General features: G+C 31.9%; 1 protein-coding gene across 1 annotated transcript; it reads left to right on the forward strand.

Moving 5' to 3' along the window:
• The first annotated feature begins 211 nt into the window (after positions 1-211).
• LOC129002220 (uncharacterized) lies at positions 212-18405 on the forward strand. The gene is made up of 5 exons (XM_054429869.1): positions 212-304; positions 1606-1705; positions 11931-12076; positions 12529-12738; positions 18206-18405. The coding sequence occupies exons 1-5, from the start codon at positions 260-262 to the stop codon at positions 18323-18325; spliced, it is 621 nt and encodes a 206-aa protein (XP_054285844.1). The 5' UTR covers positions 212-259; the 3' UTR covers positions 18326-18405.
• The last annotated feature ends 8898 nt before the right edge of the window (positions 18406-27303 follow it).

Consider the following 27303-nt stretch of genomic DNA (forward strand, 5'->3'; position numbering starts at 1 on the left):
GATTTATCAACTCTAATCTCTGATTCAGAAACCGAAGCATAATTTTGTTATTCTAAATATATTTCTTAACCACTGTACATCATTTTCTTTATATTCCATTCAAACGCACAAGCATCGATGTGATGTGTAGGCCAGCCAGCCGCTGTTTGCAGACGAGGGTAAACATCTTATCTTATCACCAACACGTCAGCACCGAGGAGCTTGTATATTATCAAGTTATACTTCGCAAACAGTCAGCTATAAAATTGATTCAGTCGTCATGGCGGTGTTCAGAAATACATTTTTGTGTTTATTTTTGGCCGTTGTAAGTATTAACTCCTAATAATTTGTGTTATGTTTGTTTTTTTTTAGTTTCAATATTTTTAGTTTCAATATGTTGAAATTTTAGTCAAGCAAAACTAACTAAATGGTCTTGTCTAGAAAGACATATTTTTGTGTGTTTTCTACGTGAAGCTTTTTATTTGAAACGGTTCAATTGCTGTCTCCTGTTCTCAGTGTCCTGAGAAATAGTCGATAGATGTTTTGTGTTTTTACATCGAAACCAGCTGTCCTTGGTAATTAAGCTGTAATAAACAACTTTGCTAAAACTTCGAAAACAACATACACTGGTTATCGAACTCCTTTATCCATTTTTATTTTAAAATACGTGACCAAAATACATCGCTGTTTTAATAAATTATGTAACAAGCAGTAATAAACAGTAATAAACACGTCTAATTGTTTGTTTGTCTATTTGTTGTTTAATAAAATTGGTCAAGTGTATCCAAACCTAATTTTTACTGTCCACATACAAAGTCCAATTGCCGAATTATGTGTTTGAACATGAAACACGATGAGATATATCTTTGACCCTTTAAATAACCCAAATTCATTGGTAATTTTGTATGTTTTCCAATGGTGCATTATTACAACTTATAATAAATACATCTGACCTAAAAGTAGATTCCAATTTACTATCATTATGTGTTTGATAAACTACTTTAGACATTTTCCATTACAATTAATTAGTAAAAGTTTTTACGACGTTTCGTGATCTGAAATCCATGCCCGGCCTCAATTTGGACAATATATAAAACAGAATGATTAATACATAGATCCAGACAATGTGGGAAAATCAACAAAGGAAACCACAGGTAATAGAAAACAGTCTACAATACAAGCGGCGAAACAAAAACATATCAGGGACAAAACAAGGTATTCGATTTAACTTTAGTAAAACTAAATTTTGTTTGGGTTACGTCCAGCATTTACAGTGAAATATCACGATGTGTCTGGTTTAGGAAGGTTTTCCTAAACCAAGGGCAGTTAATCTACACGGTATTTCAGAAGATGAATGTCAATCGAATGACCGCTAACCAACTGATTAATTACAAACCACAGTCAGTAACTAACCAATGGTCATAGAAGTATCCTTAGTTACCTTTGACGTCCCTCAGTAATTAAGGACACTTCGGTGTAACACTACAATTTCCTTAATTTGACATTTTTACCGATCTACCATGATTTAGATTTGATTAAAATTATTTACTTGTAGAAACCATATAAAATACAAAAATATAAAATGTTTAATACAGGAACATTACTAATTTTACTCTGCATTTTCAGGCGTCCCAGGGCTTCCCAGCCCCTGCACCTGAGTCAGGTCTTCCCTCTCTACTCTCCATATCCAGTGAGGAAGAACTAGCCCTACACTCCAAGAGATGGAGTAAGTGATTCCCAAATTTTTGGTGACTATTTTAATTACGTGTAAACTCTGAATAGTCTTTACCTAATAATATCATGTCACTGCAAAAATATCTGGTCTCGTTGCCAGATTACAATTTGGTGCCTTGAATGATTGAGGAGACATTTCGTAAAACCTACGTTTTCATTTTAATCGACGACGTGAAGAGTAAACATATGTTTTGGAAATCACATTTCATCTAGTCTCACCGGTCATTAGGCCCAATCATTGAGAAGAAAATATATTTTTATTTTAATCAAAAAGCGGTTAACAAGACAACAGTATTACGATACTTTTGCTAATACTCAAATGGACATCCCAGTTCATTCTTTTGAAAACAATACATCTAAAAGTATCCCATTGCCAACATCTTAAAAAAAAAACGTTCATATCGATTTGCGCTTGAAAGTTTACACAAACTTAAATGAGATTTCACAAAGATCGAGTAAATTTAAAGATATTATATTACTTAGCACAAACATTGTGCTCTATTTAACTGTTGCATAAATTTGTAAAATGAAATGTTTTAAAATTTGTTTTTTTTAACATTCAATATAGGTCCATGCTAATTTCATAAATATATATTTATACCTAGTTAATATGAAATGGGGCTAAATTCAAGAAAAACGGTGTATCAATATTATACCAACAACTGAGGTAAAACAAATGTGTTTATGAATTCACCATCATTGTTTACGTTAAACGTGTGACTCGGGCATTTGTTTTGTTCCCGTTTAGACACATGTCATAAATGATTAAAATATATATTTATTTATCATTGAACTTTTTTGGTGAGATCAGCTAAAACCTGTGTAAGGTGACTTTCATCCTTGTAAGCTCGTTGTTTGCATTTTGTTATTTATTTACTATTTATTATTTACAAATTTTAAAACAATTCATACCTAATAAACCTATTCGTATTGCTGCAAGAAAATTAACGTTTTAATTGTAAATTATGCCTGATTTAATAAGTTACTAAAGATTTTAAAGTATGGTAACAAGCCTTGTTACCATACTAGTATTGTATGTATATTGTTGTTAATACTAGTATCTAAAAAAAACTAAACATGATTTATGAAAACTTTTTTTAAATATAAAATGTATAAACGTGGAAATAGTTCGAGAGGTCAAAAACAAATGTATACAGATTCCGAATGTGTCAACAAATAGAGAAACGTCAAAGGCCACGTTGTTTGAAAAAACCTTTTTCGGAATTATTACCAAAACAAATAGCAGTTGTACGCAACGTATTTTATTTTTAAAATATTAAATATTTTTTTCACAATATGTAATGCAGATAGCCTAGATCTAAAGAGAACTTCACAAATACTCGGTTTCCAAAAACATTTATACACTCACTTTGCCAACGAACCCGGTAATATATTCCAAAAAAAATATACGCATCCAGTGTTATCAAACACACGTTTTAGCCTCCATTAACAATGTGCAATAAATGTTTTAAAGATGTAAGAGAAAGATAAATATTTACATAAAATACAGTTGAAATGAAGTTGCCAACAGTAATTTTTTCTCTGTTCTACCTTAATATTTAAAACATTACTAATATGAAATATTACCCCGACTACATTTGTCCTTTTATTCAAATAACATACTATTTTGTTGTGGGGCAAATTTGGTTTTAAACTATTGTCTATGTCATATTTCAGTTGAGTCTCTTAAAACCCTGTAAGTACTCATGTAACAGTAGAAATATTAATTTAATATTAAAAGATAACCATCAATAAAACTCAATAATGTGAGTGGGTTATGGGATCATATTTTGATATGGTGCTGTAATACGAATGAAATGGTGCTCGTGACTGGCTTTAATAATGAAAAGTGGAAAGCGAAAGCAATTACGCCAAGACCCGCATTTGGTAGAAAGAAAGGTAGAAATAGAGAAGAGAATACCATTGAGGACACGTGGTGCCTTCTTTCAGCGAGTCTTATTAAAATAGTATAACAACTAAAATTATTATGCTGCAGAAGAACTTGATCTTTCTGTTTTCTGCATTATTATTTTTTTACCTATTGTAGTGAACAATGTAAGTTTCTGTCCAAAATATAACTAAGAAATACAGCTAAATATTTGTGTTACTAAGGTTAAAGACCTTTTTATTCGGTAGAATTTCAATTAAATGTCAAATTTAAGTCGATTCTTTTTTGAAACTAGTTTTTCAGAAAAACTTTAAAACTGCTTTACATTGAATCAAACAGACCAATGCATAAGGAAATACAAAAGTACATAAAGAATATGGTATCACACACTCAAAAGTTGGTGTATGTTTTTTTATGTCATTTACAGGTCAATATGTATCTTAAATCTATGACTAACACGTTTGACGATTATGTATGGAACAGTGTCAACCCATATTTTATCATGTTGTTAGGGGTTAACTAAGTACTCTGCGTTAGGTAGATGAGTTCAATCCCCAGCAAATACTCAACAAAACTTTAACTTTAGTCTCCTTTTTGTACTTTTGGTCGTAATCAGTCATTACTTAAAATCTGACTAACGCACTCACTGACTAAAAGAATGTCTAAACAGTTTAAAATAACACACGAGTTCTCATGAATGCGTATCGTAAATGTTTACAGCAAAGAGAACTGCATAATACATAAACCTCCGCTATTTGGAAATCAACGATCTGTGAAGGAATGTTCAAAATGACTAATGTTTGGCGGCGTAGTCAACAATCAATAAACGCTTCATGTCTATCAGAGACTCGTCTGTATTCTGCCACTATTACTCAGCCGTCTAGCTCGTGAATGTTATGTATGGAGATTACTTAGCTTAGTATAAAGAGCAGAGCTTTACACATAAGTTATCCAAAACATTGCAAGATTTTCTTCAAATCCCGCTAGTCAAAAATAAAAAGCTATCTGGTAATATGTGTCGCGTTGAACTAAAGCCTACCTAAAGGTCTACAGAGAAAATTATAGGTCTATCAAATAATAGAGAGATTTGTTGAGTTTGTTTATCTCCTTACTCTCAAAGTATCGTTTAAGTACAGACTTTCAAAACTGGGATACTTCACTTAACGCACTTAACTACCAAGATCAAACATGATGACACTTCAAGCAAACCTTTACCCTTCAACATTCAAACCGTTCTATCTTTGATTGACTCGTTAGCATTGCAATTTGTCATTGAAGTAATTAATTAATTATTGCAATATTCGTCCGTGATTTCTAAATTGGTGAATCGTGCATTCTGACGACGGTATAGTGAACATAATTGTTCTATGTTCTTTTATTCTCAAAAAGAGAACTAACAAAATATTTCATTCTATTTCTTATAACACAAAGCCATGAGATGACAATAAATTATAGTAGTCTAAGATGACGTTAATGCTCATAGATGGTTTACCTAACTTAATAGCTTTTTATCAGACCAATATGTAATGATATGATAAGATACGATTCAAAACAATAAGGCACAATGATACAATAAAATGTGTTTCAATTCCATGCAATACATTTCAATATAGTATAATAATATGAAATAAATAAATCATTTATTCATAATAATAAACATGGGATCGAAACTCATTCTTATGAATTATATACTTTGTAAAAGCACTATAAAAACTTATAATTGGATAGATGGTGACATTTTACAAATTGTATAGTGTTGTTAAGGTCTGTAAGGTCGTCGTAAAGATCATCTGCATTTCTTTATAATATACTAACAGAGTAACCGTCCTTAGTACGGGGTTGGAATATAAGTATAAAATGCTTATTGCAGTTATACTCAAGCTTTGAGTTTGCAATAAGGGAGGACACAGTTTGATAAAATTTGCTTTTTTAAATTTACAGTATTCTATAGTATTACACATCTACCATAGCCATAATGTTCTACCACTTCAACTAAACAATAGAGAAAAATATAAATTACTGTATCAACAATTCGCAAAATATAACAAATTATTCATGAAATGAAAAACATAAACATAACTGTAAACAATCCTACTTTGACAGTTCTCATTGCGAATCACAGTTTTTTGTTGCTGCTTAGTTCAAATTAGCTGTTTTCATAAATGCAAAAAAATATAGTTGCTGCACCCTGTTGGTAAATCTTATAACTTTTTAATGCTTTTCCATATCATAGAACCAACTTTTTTAGTTGAAACAGCTGACTAAATTCTTTAATTCCCTTTAAATATGAATACTCATAAGGTTAACATGGGGAATTACAGAGCCACTGGGGCGGAGCCCGAAAGGATTTTTGAGATAAGAATATGCCTATATGTTAATCGGGAATGTAAGTTATCATCATGCCAAATTTCAGCCCAATCCGTCCAGTGGTTTATGCGTGATTGAACTTCAAACACACAAACAAACAAACAAACAAACACACAAACTTTCACATTTACAATATTAGTAAGATTCCTCGATTGTTTACTCCTTAATTAACTATAAGAACTTATTGTGCTGTTATTCTAAGAAAACTTATACTTTACACCTACGGAGATTTCTATAAGAACTATTAAGATGTATCTAAAGAGCCTGCTGGATATCATGATACCATGACTAAAATAAAAAAAAAACATTTTCTGTTGTGTATAGTAAACTACAAAGCAACACGTTAACAACGATGAGTTTGTTTACAAGAAAAGTTTTAATAGCCATTGTTTGGGATTTACTTTTCGAATAAACAAGAGTTGTAGTAACTAATGACTATTTGTTGTTTCAAGGTTTGCAGCTCACTCTTAGCAAGAATATAAATTAGTAAAAAAACTAGAAAAGTTTAAAGAGTTATGTTGTTTTAGAACAAGGCAGATTACAACTTTCTACTTATATTTCATTTTTGTGTGTAAGCTTATCATTTTAAACTGTATAAATGTTCTAATTTGCGGTAATTAAATTAGAATATTTACCATATATGACGATTCATAAATTAATATATTTACATGACATATTTATATTAGCTTAATAAGAATTAACGTTTTTAATTTCAAAATCGAATGACTTTTTAATGAGATATTCACTTTGGGCCATCCAATCATACAGCACTTTGTATATGCAGGCTAACCAGTAAATGATTGCTCTCCTATAAAGCTACTGGCATTTTAAAATCCATTAGCGTTCTAACTCTGTTTCACGTTTATTTATTGTATCAGTTTCAGTGAACCAATAATCCTAGTAATTAGCTTAACTGGGTTTGAATCGCATGTTTAAAATTGCCTGTTACGTGGAGTTCACCTATTGCAGTGGTAGATAGTTAGTTGTTCTAAATAAAAATTTTGGATTAAGATAACGTGTACCACAGGGCTTCAATTTAGTCACGGACTATTTAGATGAAATCTTTTAGTCCACTTCCTCCACTTCCTCTACGTCATGGACCTGTTTCCATAATTCCCTAAGCCTTTTTAATCATGGTGTTGTATATTTCCATAGTCACTTGCCATTTCCCACACTTCAGACAGTTTTTCTTTGCAACTTCCCTCCACTTCCTCTACGTCGTGGACCTGTTTCCATCATTCCTTAAGCATATTTAAGCATGACGTTGTATATTTCCATAGTCACTTGACATTTCTCACACTCCAGATCGTTTCCCTTTGCAACTTTCCTTCACTTTATCTACGTCGTGGACCTGTTTCCATCATTCCTTAAGCATATTTAAGCATGACGTTGTATATTTCCATAGTCACTTGACATTTCTCACACTCCAGATCGTTTCCCTTTGCCACTTTCCTCCACTTCATCTACGTCGTGGACCTGTTTCTATTATTCCCTAAGCCTTTTTAAGCATGGTGTTGTATATTTCCATAGTCACTTGACATTTTCAACACTCCAGACCTTTTGCCTTTGCAACTTCCCTCTACTTCCTCTACAGAGTGGACCTATTTTTATCATTCCTTTACCCTTTTTAAGCATGACTTTGTAGTATTCTATACTTACTTGACATTTCCCATACTCCAGACCGTTTGCCTTTGCAACTTCCCTCCACTTCCTCTACGACTTGGACCTGTTTCCATCATTCCTTAAGCCTGTTTAAGCAAGGCGTTGTATTATTCCATAGTCACTTGACATTTCCCACTCTCCAGCCCTTTTGCCTTTGCAACTTCCCTCCATTTCCTTTACGTCGTGGACCTGTTTCCATCATTCCCTAAGCCTTTTTTTTTTAGAATAAAACAGTTGTAAACTTGTTTCAAAACAGTTGTAAACTTGTTTTAAAACGGTTAAAAAACTTGTTTTAAAACAAGTTTTTCATTTGTTTTAATACAAGTTTTAAAACAAGTTTTTAATTGTTTTCATACAAGTTTTCCAATTGTTTAAAACCAAGTTTTTTTACTGTTTTGAAACAAGTTTTTTAACCGTTTTAAAACAAGTTTAATACTGTTTTAAAACAAGTTTACAACTCTTTTATGCTTAATAAGGCTTAGGTAATGATGGAAAAAGGTCTACGACGTATAGGAATTGGAGGGAAGTGCAAAGGCAAAAGGTGTGGGGTGTGGTAAATGTCAAGTGACTATGGAATTATACAACAATTTGCCTAAACAGGCTTAACCCTTTATTAATTAGGTTATTTTGAATAATAACACAATAAGAAAATATGTAAGAAAGATAAATCCCGGTATTTGTAGTAAACTATAAATAAAACTTGACACTTGACATTTTCCACACTCCAGATCTTTTGCCTTTGCAACTTCCCCCTACTTCCTCCACAACGTGGACCTGTTTTTATCATTCCTTTACCCTTTTGAAGCATGACTTTGTAGTATTTTATACTTACTTGACATTTCCCATACTCTAGACCGTTTGCCTTTGCAACTTCCCTCCACTTCCTCTACGACGTGGACCTGTTTCCATCATTCCTTAAGATTGCCTGTATAAGCAAGGCGTTGTATTATTCCATAGTCATTTGACATTTCCCACTCTCCAGCCCTTTTGCCTTTACAACTGTTTTAAAACCATTTTACAACTCTTTTATGCTTAATAAGGCTTAGGGAATGATGGAAACAGGTCTACGACGTATAGGAATTGGAGGGAAGTGCAAAGGCAAAAGGTGTGGAGTGTGGTAAAAGTCAAGTGACTATGGAATTATACAACGCTTTGCCTAAACAGGCTTAACCCTTTATTAATTAGGTTATTTTGAATAATACCACAATAAGAAAATATGTAAGAAAGATAAATCCCGGTATTTGTAGTAAACATTAAATAAAACTTGACACTTGACATTTTCCACACTCCAGATCTTTTGCCTTTGCAACTTCCCCCTACTTCCTCTACAACGTGGACCTGTTTTTATCATTCCTTTACCCTTTTGAAGCATGACTTTGTAGTATTCTATACTTACTTGACATTTCCCATATTCCAGACCGTTTGCCTTTGCAACTTCCCTCCACTTCCTCTACGACGTGGACCTGTTCCCATCATTCCTTAAGCCTGTTTAAGCAAGGCGTTGTATTATTCCATAGTCACTTGACATTTCCCACTCTCCAGCCCTTTTGCCTTTGCAACTTCCCTCCATTTCCTTTACGTCGTGGACCTATTTCCATCATTCCCAAACCCTTTTTTTTAAAGAATAAAACAGTTGTAAATTTGTTTCAAAACAGTTGTAAACTTGTTTTAAAACGGTTAAAAAACTTGTTTTAAAACGGTTAAAAAACTTGTTTTAAAACAAGTTTTTCAATTGTTTTAATGCAAGTTTTAAAACAAGTTTTCAATTGTTTTAATACAAGTTTTAAAACAAGTTTTAAAACAAGTTTCAAAACAAGTTATCAATTTTTTTAATACAAGTTTTAAAACAAGTTTTCCAATTGTTTAAAAACAAGTTTTTTTACTGTTTTAAAACAACTTTTTTAACCGTTTTAAAACAAGTTTACAACTGTTTTAAAACAAGTTTACAACTGTTTTAAAACAAGTTTACAACTCTTTTATGCTTAATAAGGCTTAGGGAATGATGGAAACAGGTCTACGACGTATAGGAATTGGAGGGAAGTGCAAAGGCAAAAGGTGTTGGGTGTGGTAAATGTCAAGTGACTATGGAATTATACAACGATTTGCCTAAACAGGCTTAACCCTTTATTAATTAGGTTATTTTGAATAATAACTCCCGGTATTTGTAGTAAACGTTAAATACAACTTGACACTTGACATTTTCCACACTTCAGACCTTTTGCCTTTGCAACTTCCCCCTACTTCCTCTACAACGTGGACTTGTTTTTATCATTCCTTTACCTTTTTGAAGCACGACTTTGTAGTATTCTATACTTACTTGACATTTCCCACACTCCAGGCCGTTTGCCTTTGCAACTTCCCTCCACTTCCTCTACGACGTGGACCTGTTTCTATCATTCCCTAACCCTTTTTTTAAGAATAAAACAGTTGTAAACTTGTTTCAAATCAGTTGTAAACTTGTTTCAAAACGGTTAAAAAACTTGTTTAAAACAAGTTTTTCAAGTGTTTTAATACAAGTTTTAAAACAAGGTTTCAATTGTTTAAAACAAGTTTTTTACTGTTTTAAAACAAGTTTTTTAACTGTTTTAAAACAAGTTTACAACTCTTTTATGTTTAATAAGGCTTAGGGAATGATGGAAACAGGTCTACGACGTATAGGAATTGGAGGGAAGTGCAAAGGCAAAAGGTGTGGGGTGTGGTAAATGTCAAGTGACTATGGAATTATACAGCGCTTTGCCTAAACAGGCTTAACCCTTTATTAATTAGGTTATTTTGAATAATAACACAATAAGAAAATATGTAAGAATGATAAATCCCGGTATTTGTAGTAAACATTAAATACAACTTGACACTTGACATATTCCACACTTCAGACCTTTTGCCTTTGCAACTTCCCCCTACTTCCATGACTTTGTAGTATTCTATACTTACTTGACACTTGCCATACTCCAGACCGTTTGCCTTTGCAACTTCCCTCCACTTCCTCTACGACGTGGACCTGTTTCCATCATTCCTTAAGATTGCCTGTTTAAGAAAGGCGTTGTATTATTCATCAGTCACTTGACATTTCCCACACTCCAGCCCTTTGCAACTTCCCTCCATTTCCTTTACGTCGTGAACCTGTTTCCATCATTCCCTAACCCTTTTTTTTAAAGAATAAAACAGTTGTAAACTTGTTTCAAAACAGTTGTAAACTTGTTTTAAAACGGTTAAAAAACTTGTTTTAAAACAAGTTTTTCAATTGTTTTAATACAAGTTTTAAAACAAGTTTTCAATTGTTTTAATACAAGTTTTAAAACAAGTTTTTCAATTGTTTTGAAGCAAGTTTTTTAACCGTTTTAAAACAAGTTTACAACTCTTTTATGCTTAATAAGGCTTAGGGAATGATGGAAACAGGTCTACGACGTATAGGAATTGGAGGGAAGTGCAAAGGCAAAAGGTGTGTGGTAAATGTCAAGTGACTATGGAATTATACAACGCTTTGCCTAAACAGGCTTAACTCTTCTTTATTAATTAGGTAATTTTGAATAATAACACAATAAGAAAATATGTAAGAAAGATAAATCCCGGTATTTGTAGTAAACATTAAATAAAACTTGACACTTTGGATTAAGATAACGTGTACCACAGGGCTTCAATTTAAAAATTAGTCACTGCCTGAACACAGCAGTCTACATTTATCAAATACTTTACTTGGCATGCGAATCGAGCTCTCAGTATTAAGTAATTAGTAATTAGTATGTAAGACAGTTTAAACGTTTGTACGGGAGTAGCATCTGAAAGAATTTCAGTTTATCCCCGAACATTAACTCATTAAACTTCATTATAAACACTTCACACTCTATAGAGGAAAGATACAAAGTTGGGGTACTCATTAACTAGACACTTTCATGTCAGAAAGCATTCACAACAGTCTATCTTGGTGAAAGTACAATGTCCGGGGCTTATGTTATTAATTCCTTGGCACTCAGCTCATAAGAGAGTGTGAGACTCTAGGAACAAGGAGCAGTAGGTTCTTGGTAACTGAAGCTGTGAGATAAGTTATGATCGTCTAATCTGTAATAGTTTCTACTGGAGTAAAGCTCTCAAGTGTAGTACAAGCCTGTACAGCCACAAGCTCTGGACACACTTAGCAAGGAGTTGGGTAAACCTCAAGCTGATATGGTAGGTCGATTGATTTGTCTTCACGAAGCCAGAATACTGAAACTAAACCCTTCTATAAAATTACGGTGGTGATGAAAATTTTAAAATGTATAACAATGTCATGATTGTAGCTATATTATATTATTTTTACTTACAGACATCACACCAGTACAGATGTGTACTCTGATGGGACACCAGATGACAGTAGCCCAGCCTCTCCTCGACATCAACCATCCTTTGGTGTCTCATCTTCCTTCAATCGGTGAGATGGCAATGTCCGACGCCGTCATGATCTGTGAGAAGGTAAATAGCAATTCCTGTCACGTTTTTAAAGTAAACGTTTGTGAGATATAATGAAATGTGCCAGTACCACATTCTAACTGGCACCAGTACCATCGTACTAATTTAGTACTCGTTCTGCATAAATATGTAAAACAATTTTACATTATTTAGTTATATCATTGACTAGATACATTATATACGAGATTCGTCTTATTTTGCAATTTTTAAGTTTATTTGGGTATGAAACATACTGAACGTCACTAATAAAACTTAACACTACTTTCCGTCTTGTCAATAAGTAAGAACTTTTAAGAATCTGCTTACTTTATATTGGTTACTATCGAACTTTGTCACTGTTATCTTGAATGTGAGAACCCTGTTGGCAAAAGTCGCTCACGTAATTTTTCATGTTGGAACTTCCAAATATTGTATACTAAATTTTAGAATAACTCATGGGAGTGAATCTTTCAAAGGTGTTGAACGACGCCAAGGGCCGAGTGGCAACTGTCACTACGATCGTGGAGGAGACCAGGGAGGAAGTGACTGTCCCTAGGGACTACGTCCTGGATGGAGAGTTCCAGGAATTGAGTGACGACCTCATGGAGTCTATGGGCTTCAACGAGGAGGACCTGGAGGCTGCCATGGAAGACAACCAAGAAGCTCTGGTCGAGCTTTTGGAAGAGGTAAACACAGATACACAAAGAGCCACCTCAACTACCATATATTTAAAGTCATCTTCGGCTTGACTATGGGAACTAACCACAACAATATACTCTGGATAACCTCATAGATCAGTGATATGCGGTGACGCACAGTTGAGATTTGTTTAGGAAAGAAATCTTTAATTTAAAAACTTTGATTAAGATATACGTGTGAAGAAGAGCCTCAATTACATTGGGTTACCAAGACTAACTTCTGCTAAATGTAATAACCATCTACATTAAATCCTATGTTACATGTTCCATAAAACAACGTTCTGTCTTTAAACATGTAATAATATGAGGACTAAAGCTTTAGGGAATATCAATTTATTTCTTTTTACATTCCTTCTCTGTAGACCATGGATATTTAAATTGGGTAAGTAGGGTTGATATTATTTACATTCCAAAATATAACATGCAATGAATAATAATGGGGATAGTTCGTATCTGTTGTTTTACACTACACACCTACCTTCTTCAAGTGATGAAAACTATAATGATAAAATTAGATAAAAATAGACTTTTTAATACCACACTTCTATTTTCAACAACTCATATAAAACTATTATTACAACAACAAAACAAAACAATATGACAATTTAAATTAGTCAAAAGTAAATATGCATCATATCAACAGACTAGGAAATATAACATCCTCCCACCGTGTAGTATTACTACTCACACATTAACCTTTTTGGAACTTTGATTTTTCGTCCAGCTTGTGTTTTAATTTCATCTTGAGTATTTTCGATTTTAAGTCCATCACTATTAACTTCTTTTCCCACGTTTATATCTTTTGATGAGATTTCAAGCGGATACAATCTTTGTTAGGTCTCAACAATGTCCCATGTGCTATTTGTGAGACGTGCTCCCACCGTGGCGGCTAATAATTCCAATCTTGGAATCGTGGTTTTCTTCAGAGGAGCAACTCTTGATTTTGCAGACAATAATTGGACTCTTACTTCATCTTCAATTTCAACTCTCAAGTAAATAGCTGTTTCTTAGGCATCTTTACTTGCGTCACAAAATGTATGAATACTACAACCATTTGAATCTATAGTCATTTTACCTATCCATCGGGGTATTTTCACTTTTTCAAGAAAACTTAACTCATTATACCACAGTATGAATCTTTTACTGATGTCTGAACTTACTTCAGTGTCCCAGTCAATTTTCAAGTCCCACATACTTTGCAGAAGAAGTTTAGGAAACAAAGTAACAGGGCAAAGGATACCAATTGGATCAAAGATCTTGTGAGATATGGATAAAATGTCTCTCTTTGTGATTCGAGACACGTCCAAACCTTTAATACAGTTCGCCAGGTTAAAAAACAGAACGCCCTCAATATAGTTCCATTGAACTCCCAAAACATTAGTGACGAACTTGGTATCTCCTTCTTCAATGATGCTCGTGGCATGCCATCCTCTTAAATAAAACTTAGCGGCAGCCATAAGTAGTTTCGATTCTTCAACAAAGTGTTTTAGTTCCTCATAAGTATCTACACTGGTCGAAACATTGTCCACGTAAAAACTTTTACTCAGCTTCTTTACCACATTATCATCATACTCCTGAGAAGTCATAGATTTTTGAAGATGCAGATCAATTACTGCCCCTAGAAGAAATGGACTACATTTCACTCCAAAAACAACTATTTTATGGTGGTAAAGAATACTTCGGCTTCTTTCATTGATGTCAAACCATAAAAACCGAAGAAAATCTCTATCTCGTACATTTAACGATATCTGTAAGAAGGCTTTTGCTATATCAGCAATAACTCCAAACTTCCCTTCCCTAAAACGCATCATAACAGAAGGAATCAGTTCAATTAAATTTGGTCCATTTTCAATACAGTCGTTCAATGAGGGTGAAAACTTGGTCTTTGCTGATGCATCAAACACTGGACGAATTCGTGTGGTAATACTACTCTCCTTCACTACAGGTCTATGCGGCAGTTAGTGAAAGTTGTTGTTCAAATCGTCAGAAGGTACAGCTTCAATGATGCCATTACTTAACCACTGTTTAAAAACTGAGTCATAGTCTTCGGTTAAATTGTTACCATCCAATTTCTTTACAACTGTTGATAACCTCTTTTCGGCTAGCTCTCTGTTACTAGGCAAAGGAGGATGACAATCAACCCAGGACAAACTTACTTCATATCGACCTTCTTCATTTATAGTGGTAGTTTTTATAAAATGCTTTTTAACTGCCAAAGCCTTTTGCTCTTTGGAAACTGATTCACTTGTATCAGTAATGCCTATAGTGTCTAATCTCCACAGTTCCGATATGTCAGCATCATTAATAAACATTGATGTTACAACAGTGGAGAGTGTAGTTGAACCTGTACTACCACTAATTATAGCCTTACCCATCAGTGTCCATCCCAGAAGAGTTTCCATAGCCACTAGTCCAGATTTCAGTTGAATCATATTTCCCGTGAATAGTTTACCCGCTATATCCGCTCCAATCAAAATACCAATTGGTAGCTCGGTCTCATGTATGTCAATCAGAGAAACATTTTTCTCTAAAAGTTCCTGTATCCAGGGACCTTCGGTAACGGGTGGAATTTCCCCACATATGGTAGTTTGACTCAATAAATTACCTCAAAGTTGCAGTTGTAACTGTAATCTTGACTAGTTAGAAACACACGATGTCTGTTATGAATTACTTCACCAGATTTGACATTACCAAAAAGAGAGTATATGATTGTTTCTTCTCCTAAGCTTTCGTAATTCATTTTTTCAGCCAAGTCCTTTAAAATGTAAGAACGCTGTGAACCAGAATCATAAAGAATGCGAACAGTCTCAAATTGATTACTACCTGGAGTTCTTAATCTTGCCTTTACTGTTTTCAGAAACACTTTCACTCTGCTACTTGATTTATTGGCCAAAGCAGTATCTTCCACTACTGTCATTTCTTTAGATACCTCATCAACACATTTGCTTACACACTCATTCACTACTTCTTTGGAATGAATACTAGGACACATTATAGGATAATGTTTCCTTTTACAATTAGAACATGACAAATGAGCTCTACAATCCTTAATACGGTGAACAGGCTGCAAGCAAAGGAAACAGCATTTCTTTTCCTTTAAAGTGGACACCTTATCAGACAATGGCAATTTCTGAGCAGCAAAACAGTTACTACTCTTATGATTCTTATCATAAAAGACACACTTTGTATAAGAGTTTTGAGTTTTACCAGAGGACATGAGGCATGAAGCTGTTGGTATGTCTATCTTACCTGGTTGAGTTTGAGGTGACCTTTTAAAAGATTTCTCCTTCCCAGAGCTACTTATCCCAAAACCTGCCATGGCTAGACCGATTCTCTGTTCCCCTTCAACTTCAGACAACATAAACTTCATTAAATTGTTGAGTCTTTCCTGAGGGTCTGTACCTACTTTCAAAGGGCTTCTTTGCCACGCCCTTAAGAGATCTTCAGGCATACAACTTTCAACTAACGGGTATAACATGGAGGAACATTTATCTGTTGTAACTCCCAAGGTATCTAATGCACGCATATGAGACTCAAGTTTGTCATACAAACTTTGTAAGTTCATTGTGTTCTTGTCTCCTAGAGCATTTTGTAAAACAATTTTCAAGAGTTCCCTGACATAAACCTCTACCAATAGGTCATCTTTACAAAATCTGGCTTTCAAACATTCAATTGCTTTTGGATAGTTTGCACCAGTCGGAGGAAAACTCTGAACTACATCAAAAGCTCTTGATCCGGTAATTATGGATTGCAATAAATATTGAAACTTATCCTCTGAATCAATGTCTGAGTCACTATGAATTTTGCTAAACTGACTCCAAAAAGGTAGCAAATTGATCAAATCTCCATCAAACTTTTTAATCTCTAGGGAGCTTAAATTTCTTCTTACTAACATTCTTACAGTAAGATCCAGAATGAGCACTAACTACATCGTTACTTTGTTGTAGTAAATTCTGGACTCTTAATTTTACAGCTTCAAACAAAGCTAAATATTCTCCAGCTTTGATTGTTTCAGCTAACAGCTCATCTTCAGAAACATTATCATTATTCAATAACAAATCAAAGATCTGAGAATTCAAAACCTGGAGTTCATCAACCTTTATCTCCAAAAGCTTTAGAGTGGTTTGAATTTCAATTTTGTCTGTGGTTTCATTTTCAACTAAACTGTTTAGTTTGTTCAATGTTTTAGAAAAATAAGCCCTATATACTGTTCTATTTTTCTTTAGATTTTTCATCATAGAGATAGGTGAAAAACAAGTCCTGTCACGGTCGCCAAATGTTGTTTTACACTACACACCTACCTTCTTCAAGTGATGAAAACTATAAAGATAAAATTAGATAAAACTAGACTTTTTAATACCACACTTCTATTTTCAACAACTCATATAAAACTATTATGACAACAACAAAACAAAACCATATGACAATTTAAATTAGTCAAAAGTAAATATGCATCATATCAATAGACTAGGAAATATAACAGTATCGATATAAATCTTTTCATTTTCTAAAGTATACTTCAACTTGAAATTTATTTTAATCAATAAACCCGAGGCCGGATTTAATTTATATTTAAATTAATAATAATTTATCACCAATTTAATTAATACGTTTATTAATTTTTCGAATATTTTTATATTAAAATAATAGTATTATTGAATGTAACACTTGAGTTTCGTCTTCTATATGTGCAACCATTCATGTACGGATGTATATCATGCCAAACTCATCCTTGAGGTATTAGTAGATGAATGCATTTGGATTTGAAGGATTTATCTTCAGCTATTCATGATACAAGTGCTTAGTGTATCGAGTGAACCTTCTCGCCCTAACTGCTGAATCTCATGTGGCTTTTGTAGCCTCACGAGGGATGTTATACCTATTATAAGCAATACAGATCTGTTGATAAAGGATTGTTTGTTGTACAGACTTCTTGGAAAAATTTTCAGTTTTAGAATTTCAATCTATTTCCTTTTTAACCAGATTTTTGTAAACAAATCTTAAAAGTGAAACGTAAGAGGTATATTATGTAAAATTTAAGACAAAATATTCTACATAGTAGCTATGACAGTATAGTTTAACTGAATTCAGATTTGAATAGGTTACTGGTTTCAATTTACTTTAAACGTTCTTGACAAACCCATCTGCTTTATGCATTAGTTTGATGATAATGAATTATGCCTATGATGGTACCTTTTTGGAAATAATTCTAATTTTAAAACTTCAATTTCACAGTTTGAGTAGTTTTATTTGACCCCTAGATGCATCAATCCACCCAAAAATTTTATTTCATAAAGAATCGAAAAGTTTCAAAAGTTATAAAAGTAAATTTAATTGCTTTATTTTCACCACCCACATACTTTCAAAACTCAGTACCGTAGTAGAAGATTGACAAAAACTGTTTAATTTTTTCATAGAACCTGCTATGCCAACTTAATACTATCTTGATTTCTAGAAATACCAGGAGGGATTCCCAGCTGAGGTCGAGGACAACAAGGTGGAGGAGCCCAAGAAAGTCGACTACTCCAAATCTGAGCCTTCCATAGCCGAGAAGCTTGGAAGACTGCATGTATAATTTAATATACTTCTGAATGTGACCTATGTAGATTAACTTTTTTATTTAACTCGTCAAAATAAATCGAAAAGTGAAAAGTTTTTGATGGTAAATATTTAACATCCTTAAAGTTGAGTCTATACAACTCATGAAACTAATCATAAAACTATAAAAAACATACTAAACTTCCATTGTTGTTTTTTCATTAATTTAACCAACCTTCATATTTTTAATGTATTGACATCCATTACATTTGTAAACAATATTTGTTTTTATCACAACAATGAAATGTCGCTTTCGATCGTAAATATTTAAAAACATTACGACATAATAAAATGTCGTAGAATATAGATTAAAATTTGTGCCACGACTCAAATTATTTCAAACCTTATAAGATCCAAACAAAGCTTTCTTTTGGTACATGTATAAAACATATAAACATCATACGTATCTTCAATGACATTTCTCTTTAATCATAGAACAGATTTTGCATATGAACATTGCAGGTTGGATTACTTTAATTAAATACTATGCTATGCAAAAAAGTTATGAAAAGGAAGGTTAACTCCAGTAATTATATCTATTTAAAGTTGTAAAATGGTTTCAGGGAAAGGCGGTTTCGTTCAAAGAGTTGATTTTTGTAATTTGAGATGGTAAGTAAGCTTCAAAAGAAGCGGTAGTGTGTTAAGACAGAGCTTTGACCTGTCTTAATTTAAAACCAGTGCTGTAGTTCGTAATAAAATAAATGTTTAAGTAACACTTTTTAACTCGTTTTCTTCTTGAAACGCATTAAACGTTTTTTAAATGTACTTAATCTACGAACGTACATGTGATGTATACGGTACAAAATAAAGTTGTATACAAAAAAATCTTTCAATTTCTAAAACATATTGAGTATTACACTTTTACCTCCAACGAAAGAATGTTTTTTGAACAATCATTCTGATAAGTTCTTTGTAGTTAAACAAAAGCTTTATGATTATTTGAACATAATTAACATAATAGCTCGATTCGTATACTTTAGATGCATCGACGTATTTTATTAATAAGTTCAGAGGTAAAATCCCTTAGGACGGTCTTGAAATAAACATCAGTTAGATGTTATACTATTCATCAAGCGATCTTTAGTGTTTATATACATAAAGTTTAACGAGAACTTGTAAAAAAATACTGTTAAGGTAGTACAAAGTTAAGAAAGAGAGTAAAAACATGCACTATTGTAGGCACGAACATTAATTAAAATTTATGTGTAACATGACTCCTTATTATACCATTTAAGATCAGCTTAAAGAAATGTCAAACATTCTAAGAACCTAGCAGTTTTCTGCCGAGAGTGTAAAAAACACGGATTAATGATTCATTATTTATATTATTATTAATGGAGAAAATAGATGCAAACTAACTTTTAAACACGGAACTGTATTTGATGCTTTACAAACGACCTGTAATGAGCTCTTTTTAATTATAAGTTCTTAATTATATAATCTAATATAAACTCAATGGTTTAACTAAGACGATGTAAAAATTGTGATTTATTGTTTACTTTTTTAGATCTAATAACATCGAAGAGAATTATTGTTCAATGCATAACAGGAAATTAACAGGTTTGAATAAATAAATATAAAATTCACCAATTGCAATAAAGGTACTGTACCGCTTTTCTAATGGAAGGCTCTTGGTCCTGGTTTAAAAACTTTTTGAAATGGGGCGTATGAAAGTAAGTATTAAATAATCTACATGGTATCAATGAGGATAACTACATCGTTATTATTACTTTGTTCACATACTTCAAAATCTGTCATTCCACAATGCAACACATCTGACTTGAAATTATATTTCTTTTAACACGTGCAGTAGCTAATTAAACATAACAGTAAATTAATTTAGTTTATAATTTTTCATTGATAACAGAAAATTATTTAAGTTCTTGTATTATATTAGCAATTGTACTTGCATTGACGTACTTTCTTAATATCATGTAAATCACAAACCTTTCTCTTTGTTGATTCTGAATACACTTAATAGTTTATCTTCATTAGTTATTCATCAGTTAACAGGTTGGGAGAAAATTAGATGCTTTGTGAGATGGTAACTGTATCTATTATACGCTCGAGCTATCTTTTGCTCCTTAAACAGCCTTGTTAAACAGCCTATATTCTGTAGAATCATTTACCTTACAGCTTTCAATCAAGAAACTAGGACATAGCCTAACGTACTTTTACGTAAAAGTAGATTCCAAAATTATTCCAACTGTAAACCATGACCAGTTAATAAATAATTATAAATAAAAGTAATTAATTAATTTCATATAATTAGTTAATAAACAAATTTCAATATTCCACAATTTTGTTTCTACAAGGGTTAGGTAGCTGTAATCTTCCAAGAATATTCTTAACCCCTACTTTATAAATTGTGTAAATTTTCTAATCTCTATAAATTGGCAAGAAATATAAAATAAAACGTTCAAAACTCTGCGGTTGGATACCCACAACATTAAATCAACAAATGGCATTGTTCCATAGAGCTACAATATCTCTTTTTACATAAAAATCAAATTACCTGAAACACCTTGGAAATTCTTTTAATATTTTTAATATTTTCCCTAATTGTTTAAATATTTTTATCAAACACCTGCTTACACGTCAAATATAAAAACTGAATACAAATATCTCAAGTAAGAGATGAAAAACAAAAAGTTTAGCTCAGCCTAGGACTGACGATAACGCTCCGGCGTATAAACCTAGGTCTCCACAATAAATTAATTCGATCGTAAGGTTAGCCTTATATTATAGCAATATAAAAATCGGTCGGTCGTCCGTGTATTCAAAAATAAATTCATCATTTCTGGAGAGAAAGAAGAAATAATTAAAAAAAGTATAGAGAAAAAAGAAGTAAGCAGTTGCATTTCTAGCAAACATACTTTTTTACAGATAAACCTAAATTGGTACAAAGGTGTGAACCTCTACTCAATTGTTATTTTTAAATTCAATTGTAAAAGTTTAATTGAACTTTATCTTTAAATTTTAGTTACATGGATGAAATTAATTTCTGATGTTTCAAATTATTGATACTTTTAAAAGCTATTTTACTTCGATGTGAAATTTTTAGAGTATGAATGCTCTGAAGTAATTAGTGTAATAATCAAAATTCAATTAGATCCATGCTGTGTAAACCAACAGGGCATCCACCCTGTTGGTTGAGGGGTGTGGCCCTTATTCATTCATTGAATTGTGTGTATCATCAACTAAATCTAAAAATCTTATTTATAACACGGTAATATATTTGGGGTAACTCAAAGTTAAGGTAGTAAGTAAGTTGATTAGGTTAATTAATTGTAACCTACAGAGCTCAAAGCTATTGGATTTTAGTTCAAGTAAGTTATATGACTCAATACCTGTAATCTTCATTACGAATCTGAGTCTGATTGCCTGGTCCTTTACAATCTGAAGCTTGTTGTAAATGGAATATTCCACGAAATTAATTACAATAGATTGCATGAATCCTTCCTTACGCATCCCTGCGTCAACGGCTATTCAATATTCAACGGGGTTCGTTTCAAGTCAAGGGGTAACAGTGTATTCTGACTATATTTACAATTCTGAAGCGTGTCTTAGAGATACACACCGATCTGTTATTGGGTTGTGATATTATTCTGTTATTGTAACAAAATTTCCCTTTCAAATACTGCGTATTGCTAATTCCTAGAGGGCTTACGTATTCATACTTCGTCAAAGCGGCATTTGATGTGTTATCCTGTAAGCATCTCAACTACTGTACGTATAATTTATGACAAGGTACACAATTGCCTGAAGCATATTTGAAATTGTATTGGATATTTCGATGAAGTATGTTGAGATAAAAGTAATTTTAAATTAACAAATGTTTTTATAGAAACTGTTTTCCGTCCTTGCCAAAATGATTTTTTAATTTTTATTTACAGTTCTTATATAAGTTTTAATTTACAAAAATAAATACGTTAAATTGGAATCCTAATATCAATCTATTTATTTCTGAACGTAAAAAATCTTTGGTTGTAGTATTGAATTATGATTACTGAATTATAGTAAATTGCCGGTTCAATGAAACTGTAAGCTGAAAATAAGATTTGGGTTTTCAATATTAGTCTTAACATTAATTTTATAACTTTTAATTTGGATTTTTTTCTCAAATCATATCTCACTTTTTTACTATAGTAAAGATTGTCATCGAAAGGGAAGTATTCATAGTAAATGTTTGTTAGGCATAAAAAGTTAACACGAACACTCGTAATTACCATATTTTGCTAGATATATAAACAGGTGACTCATGCGACGTAGTTGTTAACGTTTTATAATTAAATGGGACTGAGTTATATACATGAAGATATGATCAGATGACTTAACCTAAGATAACTTATTCGAAGTTTATTACAGGCCCGAAACTACTACTGGCTATTCATAGCTGAAAACTTTGAGCAAACCTTATATACCCTATGGATACTGCATTAACCACAAAACTGTAGATAAAGATCATTGTTCATGGATCCCATATGCTTTCTCCCTAATGATATATCGATTGGAGAATTAATTACCCAGACCATGAGTGCTAATTGCTTTGAACAACTGTAACATTTATACGGCATGGTTATTTTCTCCATACAGCGTTCTAAGAAAATGTATTTTTATTTACATAAAAAGACTTGAAATATATCAAAAAATAAACTGATGATGATTGCTTACATTTTTATTGATAAAATTTTTTTAATCAAATAAAATTTTCATGGAAACTCGGCAGCATTAAAAAGTAAATTCCAAAGCATATTTAGTTAAGACGATGGGAACTAATGTATTAAATGTTTTAGGGGTAAACCTTTAGATCGAGGTGAAAGAACTTTAGTCAAATGAATAACTACGATTTACTTAAAAGATAAGGTTAATCAGATAAAGGCATATTCGAAGACCCAACGTAAAGCCAATTGAACTTCATCGCAAAATCATAATTGCTACAACAGCCATAATGTCATCGTCTACGTCTTTTTCTTGCTAAATAGTTTTTCTTATCTGTCCTGCATCAATTGGTGTTAGATTTGTCTGTTGCTATATGACTTAATTGAATTAGGCCTGTAACACATTAGGCTATCTTGTTGAAGCGGTACATGTTTACAAGCCAGCTTTCTTTATTTCAAATTTCAATTTTAAAACTGCTGAAAACTCTAGAATAAGTAAGAGGAATAGGTTTTATGCATATGTTTGAGTAAATACTCCTTTGTAAAGTTAAGCATTAAATGTGCGTTTTAAAATACAGTACCACATTAAGTATATTTTGTTTCTAATATTGATTATTACTCGTAATTGTTTTAACTAACTGATAAATGAAGGTTAATTTTTTGGCGTTTGTGCTAAGTTTCTAATAATGATTATTTTTCGGATTTTTTCGCTAATTGATAAATGACGGTTAATTAGCTTTTTTGCTTAGTTTCTACGTAATAACAATACGTAATAGTTTCTACGTGTCTCTAGAGAGACGCACGGGACCCAAACAATCTTATTCCAATCCAACTCAAATGGATTCAATGTGATCTACAAACGGACTAATTTTATCGGAGAATACATTTTTTTCTCCACCACAATATGTAAAAATCGGTTCAATTCTAACTGATATGACAATTTACTGGATAATTTATTAAGCCATACAAGCGCATAAACAATTAACATGTATCAAATAAAATGAATACTACATTTTACTATTTTAATTTTTGAATTACCAAACCTCTGATATTTTAAAATTAAAAAAAACTTTTTATGAATTGATTCTTAACAAAAAGTACCAGTAAATTTAGACTTTATAACATGTTGTGTGTATTCGATGTATTGCAAGCGGACCAAGATTTGACCACAAAACATACGTCAATGTACGACTATGGCGACAAGACAGTAAATATGGGTTTAAGCAGACCGTTTGTAAACAGTCAATGGCTCGAGAAACCAAGGACCGACAACAAAACATGTACTACTCCACGACGATGGACAAGACGAATTTAAAGGAACTCTGACACAGGGGATTTTGAGTTAGACCCCAATATCGAGTTAAAATGTATCAAGAATTTATGTATAATGAACAGTATTTTGAACTATAATTATAAATAAACAATGATATTACAAAAATAAGATATTGTAGAGTTGTCTTGATGAATTAAAATTAGGTTTATCTCAATTGAAAATCTATAAAATGTATACCACTTATTTTACGAGAGGAAATTCTTCTTGTGTTCTTAGTTATTTTATACTTTGAAAAAACTAGCACGCCAATGAAATATAAAATATAAAATATACAAAAAGTTAATTTCAGAATTTCTTATACGCTTGGAGCTGCTATTTCAATTTACTAAACGGAATCTCTACATTGCTATTATAGAATACATAGAAATGGAATTTGTAAACAGTTAAGAGCAAAAGCCCCGAAAAAGACTTGACTTGACTTATTTTACGAATAAAAAAAAATTAACATGAAATATAATGTTTGCTTTGTTTTTTCTTGAGTTCTCAATCAATGTAAGACTGAACTTTGAGATAATTTCAAAATATTTCTCCGTCAAACGGATGTCCTGATGAGTTAACCAACTTTTGATTTATTTCTTGAGTTTCAAACTATTCAGCATATACGACTAGCCCATCTCTGAATCTCAATTCTTAAACACTTGACATGATATGAAGAGTGTTTGAAACAAATTTAACTCACATTAAAATCGTTAAACTTTTTTATGAGTTAGACTATTATTATCACTAAAAAGCTTATTTATATAAGCCCAAAAGTCATCATACATTTTTATTTATATTTAGCTTGTAGTACTATTGACCAAGTGATGGTAATAAGTTAAATGAGTAAATTATTGTGTAATTTGTGTTTTATGGTAAGTATACATGGTACTTTGAACAATTTATTAAAGAAAAAATACCGTTCGTACATTGTATCACTTGACCCTGTATATTTTGTTTAAACTATATTATTACCAATTGTAATTTAAAATTTATTATGTTGTATTTTGTAAGCTAAATTAATATTTTAATATTAGGATGGATTTTTGTTTGGATTGGCTCTTAAGCATATTAATTATTATTTTTACTAGGAAAATATTGTTATACGTTATTTGTTCAATTACAAAAAAACATATCCCTCGAAATAGGATTTTATGGATTAGTTTGAACTTTGTTTCCATTATTGATAGTTTTTGCACAACCCTCAGTAGTAGGCCTAGTGTTTAAACAAAAAGTTGCAATGGTGGTACACTTCATGAGATGCTTATCCTAACATTTAGTTTTTTATTGCAACATTAAGAAAAACTTATTCATATCATTATAACCACAATTCTACGTATTGTAATAATTGTATAGGTCTTAAAAAGTACGATAATCAAATTATTTTTGTACAGGTGCTTCGTTATGGCAAAAGATGTCTTCAGAACAGCCATACTTGATTTTTTGTGCGGAATCAAGTTAACTTTAAAGAAAATTTAAACAACATATTAATACATTTAAACCGCAAAAAGAGATCTAAAATATTTATCAGATAACAACTACTAGAATTAACTCGGTTAAAATTAACATTATTATGCAGTTCATAAATAACACCGGTGCTATTTATGTCAAGTAATGTCGTAATACGTCTTAAAACTGAATACTAAAGAGGACATTTTTTTTTCAAAAATGTGTTTATGTATTGAAGTTTAAATTTTTTTTAAAGTATGTAACATATTTGGTGATCATCGGAAGTAAATGTTTTAGCAATGATAAGAGTAAAGCTTCTTCGTTAAGTGAGTGTCTTAGCAAGTCATTGTTTCCGCTTCAATGCAGGAAGTGTAGCTCTGATAAGACCTAATCTATTTGAGATAATGATTCTGTCAGGAGTATGCTTATGAGAATTTAAAAACATTATTTCTGTTTACTTATAGGGTGGAAATACATATTTATAATTTAAATAACTCGTACAAACGAAAACTTTTTCTAAAAATAAAATGAAATAGTTTTTACATTTAAACACCAAATAACATAAATGAACTTTAAACAGTTCATTATGATAAAATATAAATCCACCATGTGGCGAATCTGGGCTGAAGATAATCAAATGTTTTAACATTTGGATATACCGTTTTACACCTTATGTTCACTATACGAGTGTAATAATCCGTCTTATTAAGAAAAAGTATGTAAAGGAACATTATCGTTATAATGATTCTTATACTTAATCCATCTACATTCTGTTTTACCACCATTCTCAATATCGTGGTTACAATTAAATATGAACAAACTTGTAAAGGTCGTTGACGGGTTTATGATACCTATATCTTACTTAACTCAAAAACATGTTTCTCATTCGAATCTTATTGGTGTAAACTAAATATAGGAAGATTCAAACAAGGAGAGGTTTGATAAAGAATAATAACATGCAACCTTTTTCTTTAATTCGTCTGAGCTCAAAGAAGACATAACGAGTAACAACGCCTTGTGAAAGAGTTGGAGTCCCACACAAAGGAGTGTGTTTGCCTTTAATTATGTTTTAACCACCCCTACTCACGTTTCAAATATTTATCAAAATAATATCTTCTCCCGTCAATTAAGTATGATCGCCAAAAAAATCGGGATACATGCTCCAACCTGGGCCTATAGAATAATATTGTTTCTTAATTTTTTTTACAAAATAATATTTTGTTTAACATTTTGTTCAAACCTCTGGAAAAATAAGAAATATTTTACTGCATTAAGTAAATTAAATTTAAATGAATAAATAATTGAATCTTAAATTTTAAATTAATAGGTATTGTTTTTGTTATTTACTTTCAACTGTGTCCTGTTTCTTTTTGCCGATAATTAAAACGAAAGTATAAATCTCAATGTAATATAGTTCAAGTTTTTTATTAAATTCAAATGTTTCACACGGACCAAATCTGTAAATATATAACATATATAAATAAATGATAATTAATGTAATGGTTTTCTCATTTTATTACTTTATAAAAGTAAAAC

This window comes from Macrosteles quadrilineatus, unplaced genomic scaffold (assembly GCF_028750875.1).
Source record: "Macrosteles quadrilineatus isolate MER2022 unplaced genomic scaffold, UCM_ALF_1.0 Scaffold_9__3_contigs__length_116548681, whole genome shotgun sequence".
NCBI lineage: Eukaryota > Metazoa > Arthropoda > Insecta > Hemiptera > Cicadellidae > Macrosteles > Macrosteles quadrilineatus.

Bases quoted from the DNA above. Each gene is read 5' to 3' on its own strand.
- LOC129002220 (XM_054429869.1), top strand. From the start codon at position 260: ATGGCGGTGTTCAGAAATACATTTTTGTGTTTATTTTTGGCCGTT. The intron at 305-1,605 runs GTAAGTATTAAC...CTGCATTTTCAG, and splicing joins TGTGTTTATTTTTGGCCGTT to GCGTCCCAGGGCTTCCCAGC. The intron at 1,706-11,930 runs GTAAGTGATTCC...TTTTACTTACAG, and splicing joins CCTACACTCCAAGAGATGGA to ACATCACACCAGTACAGATG.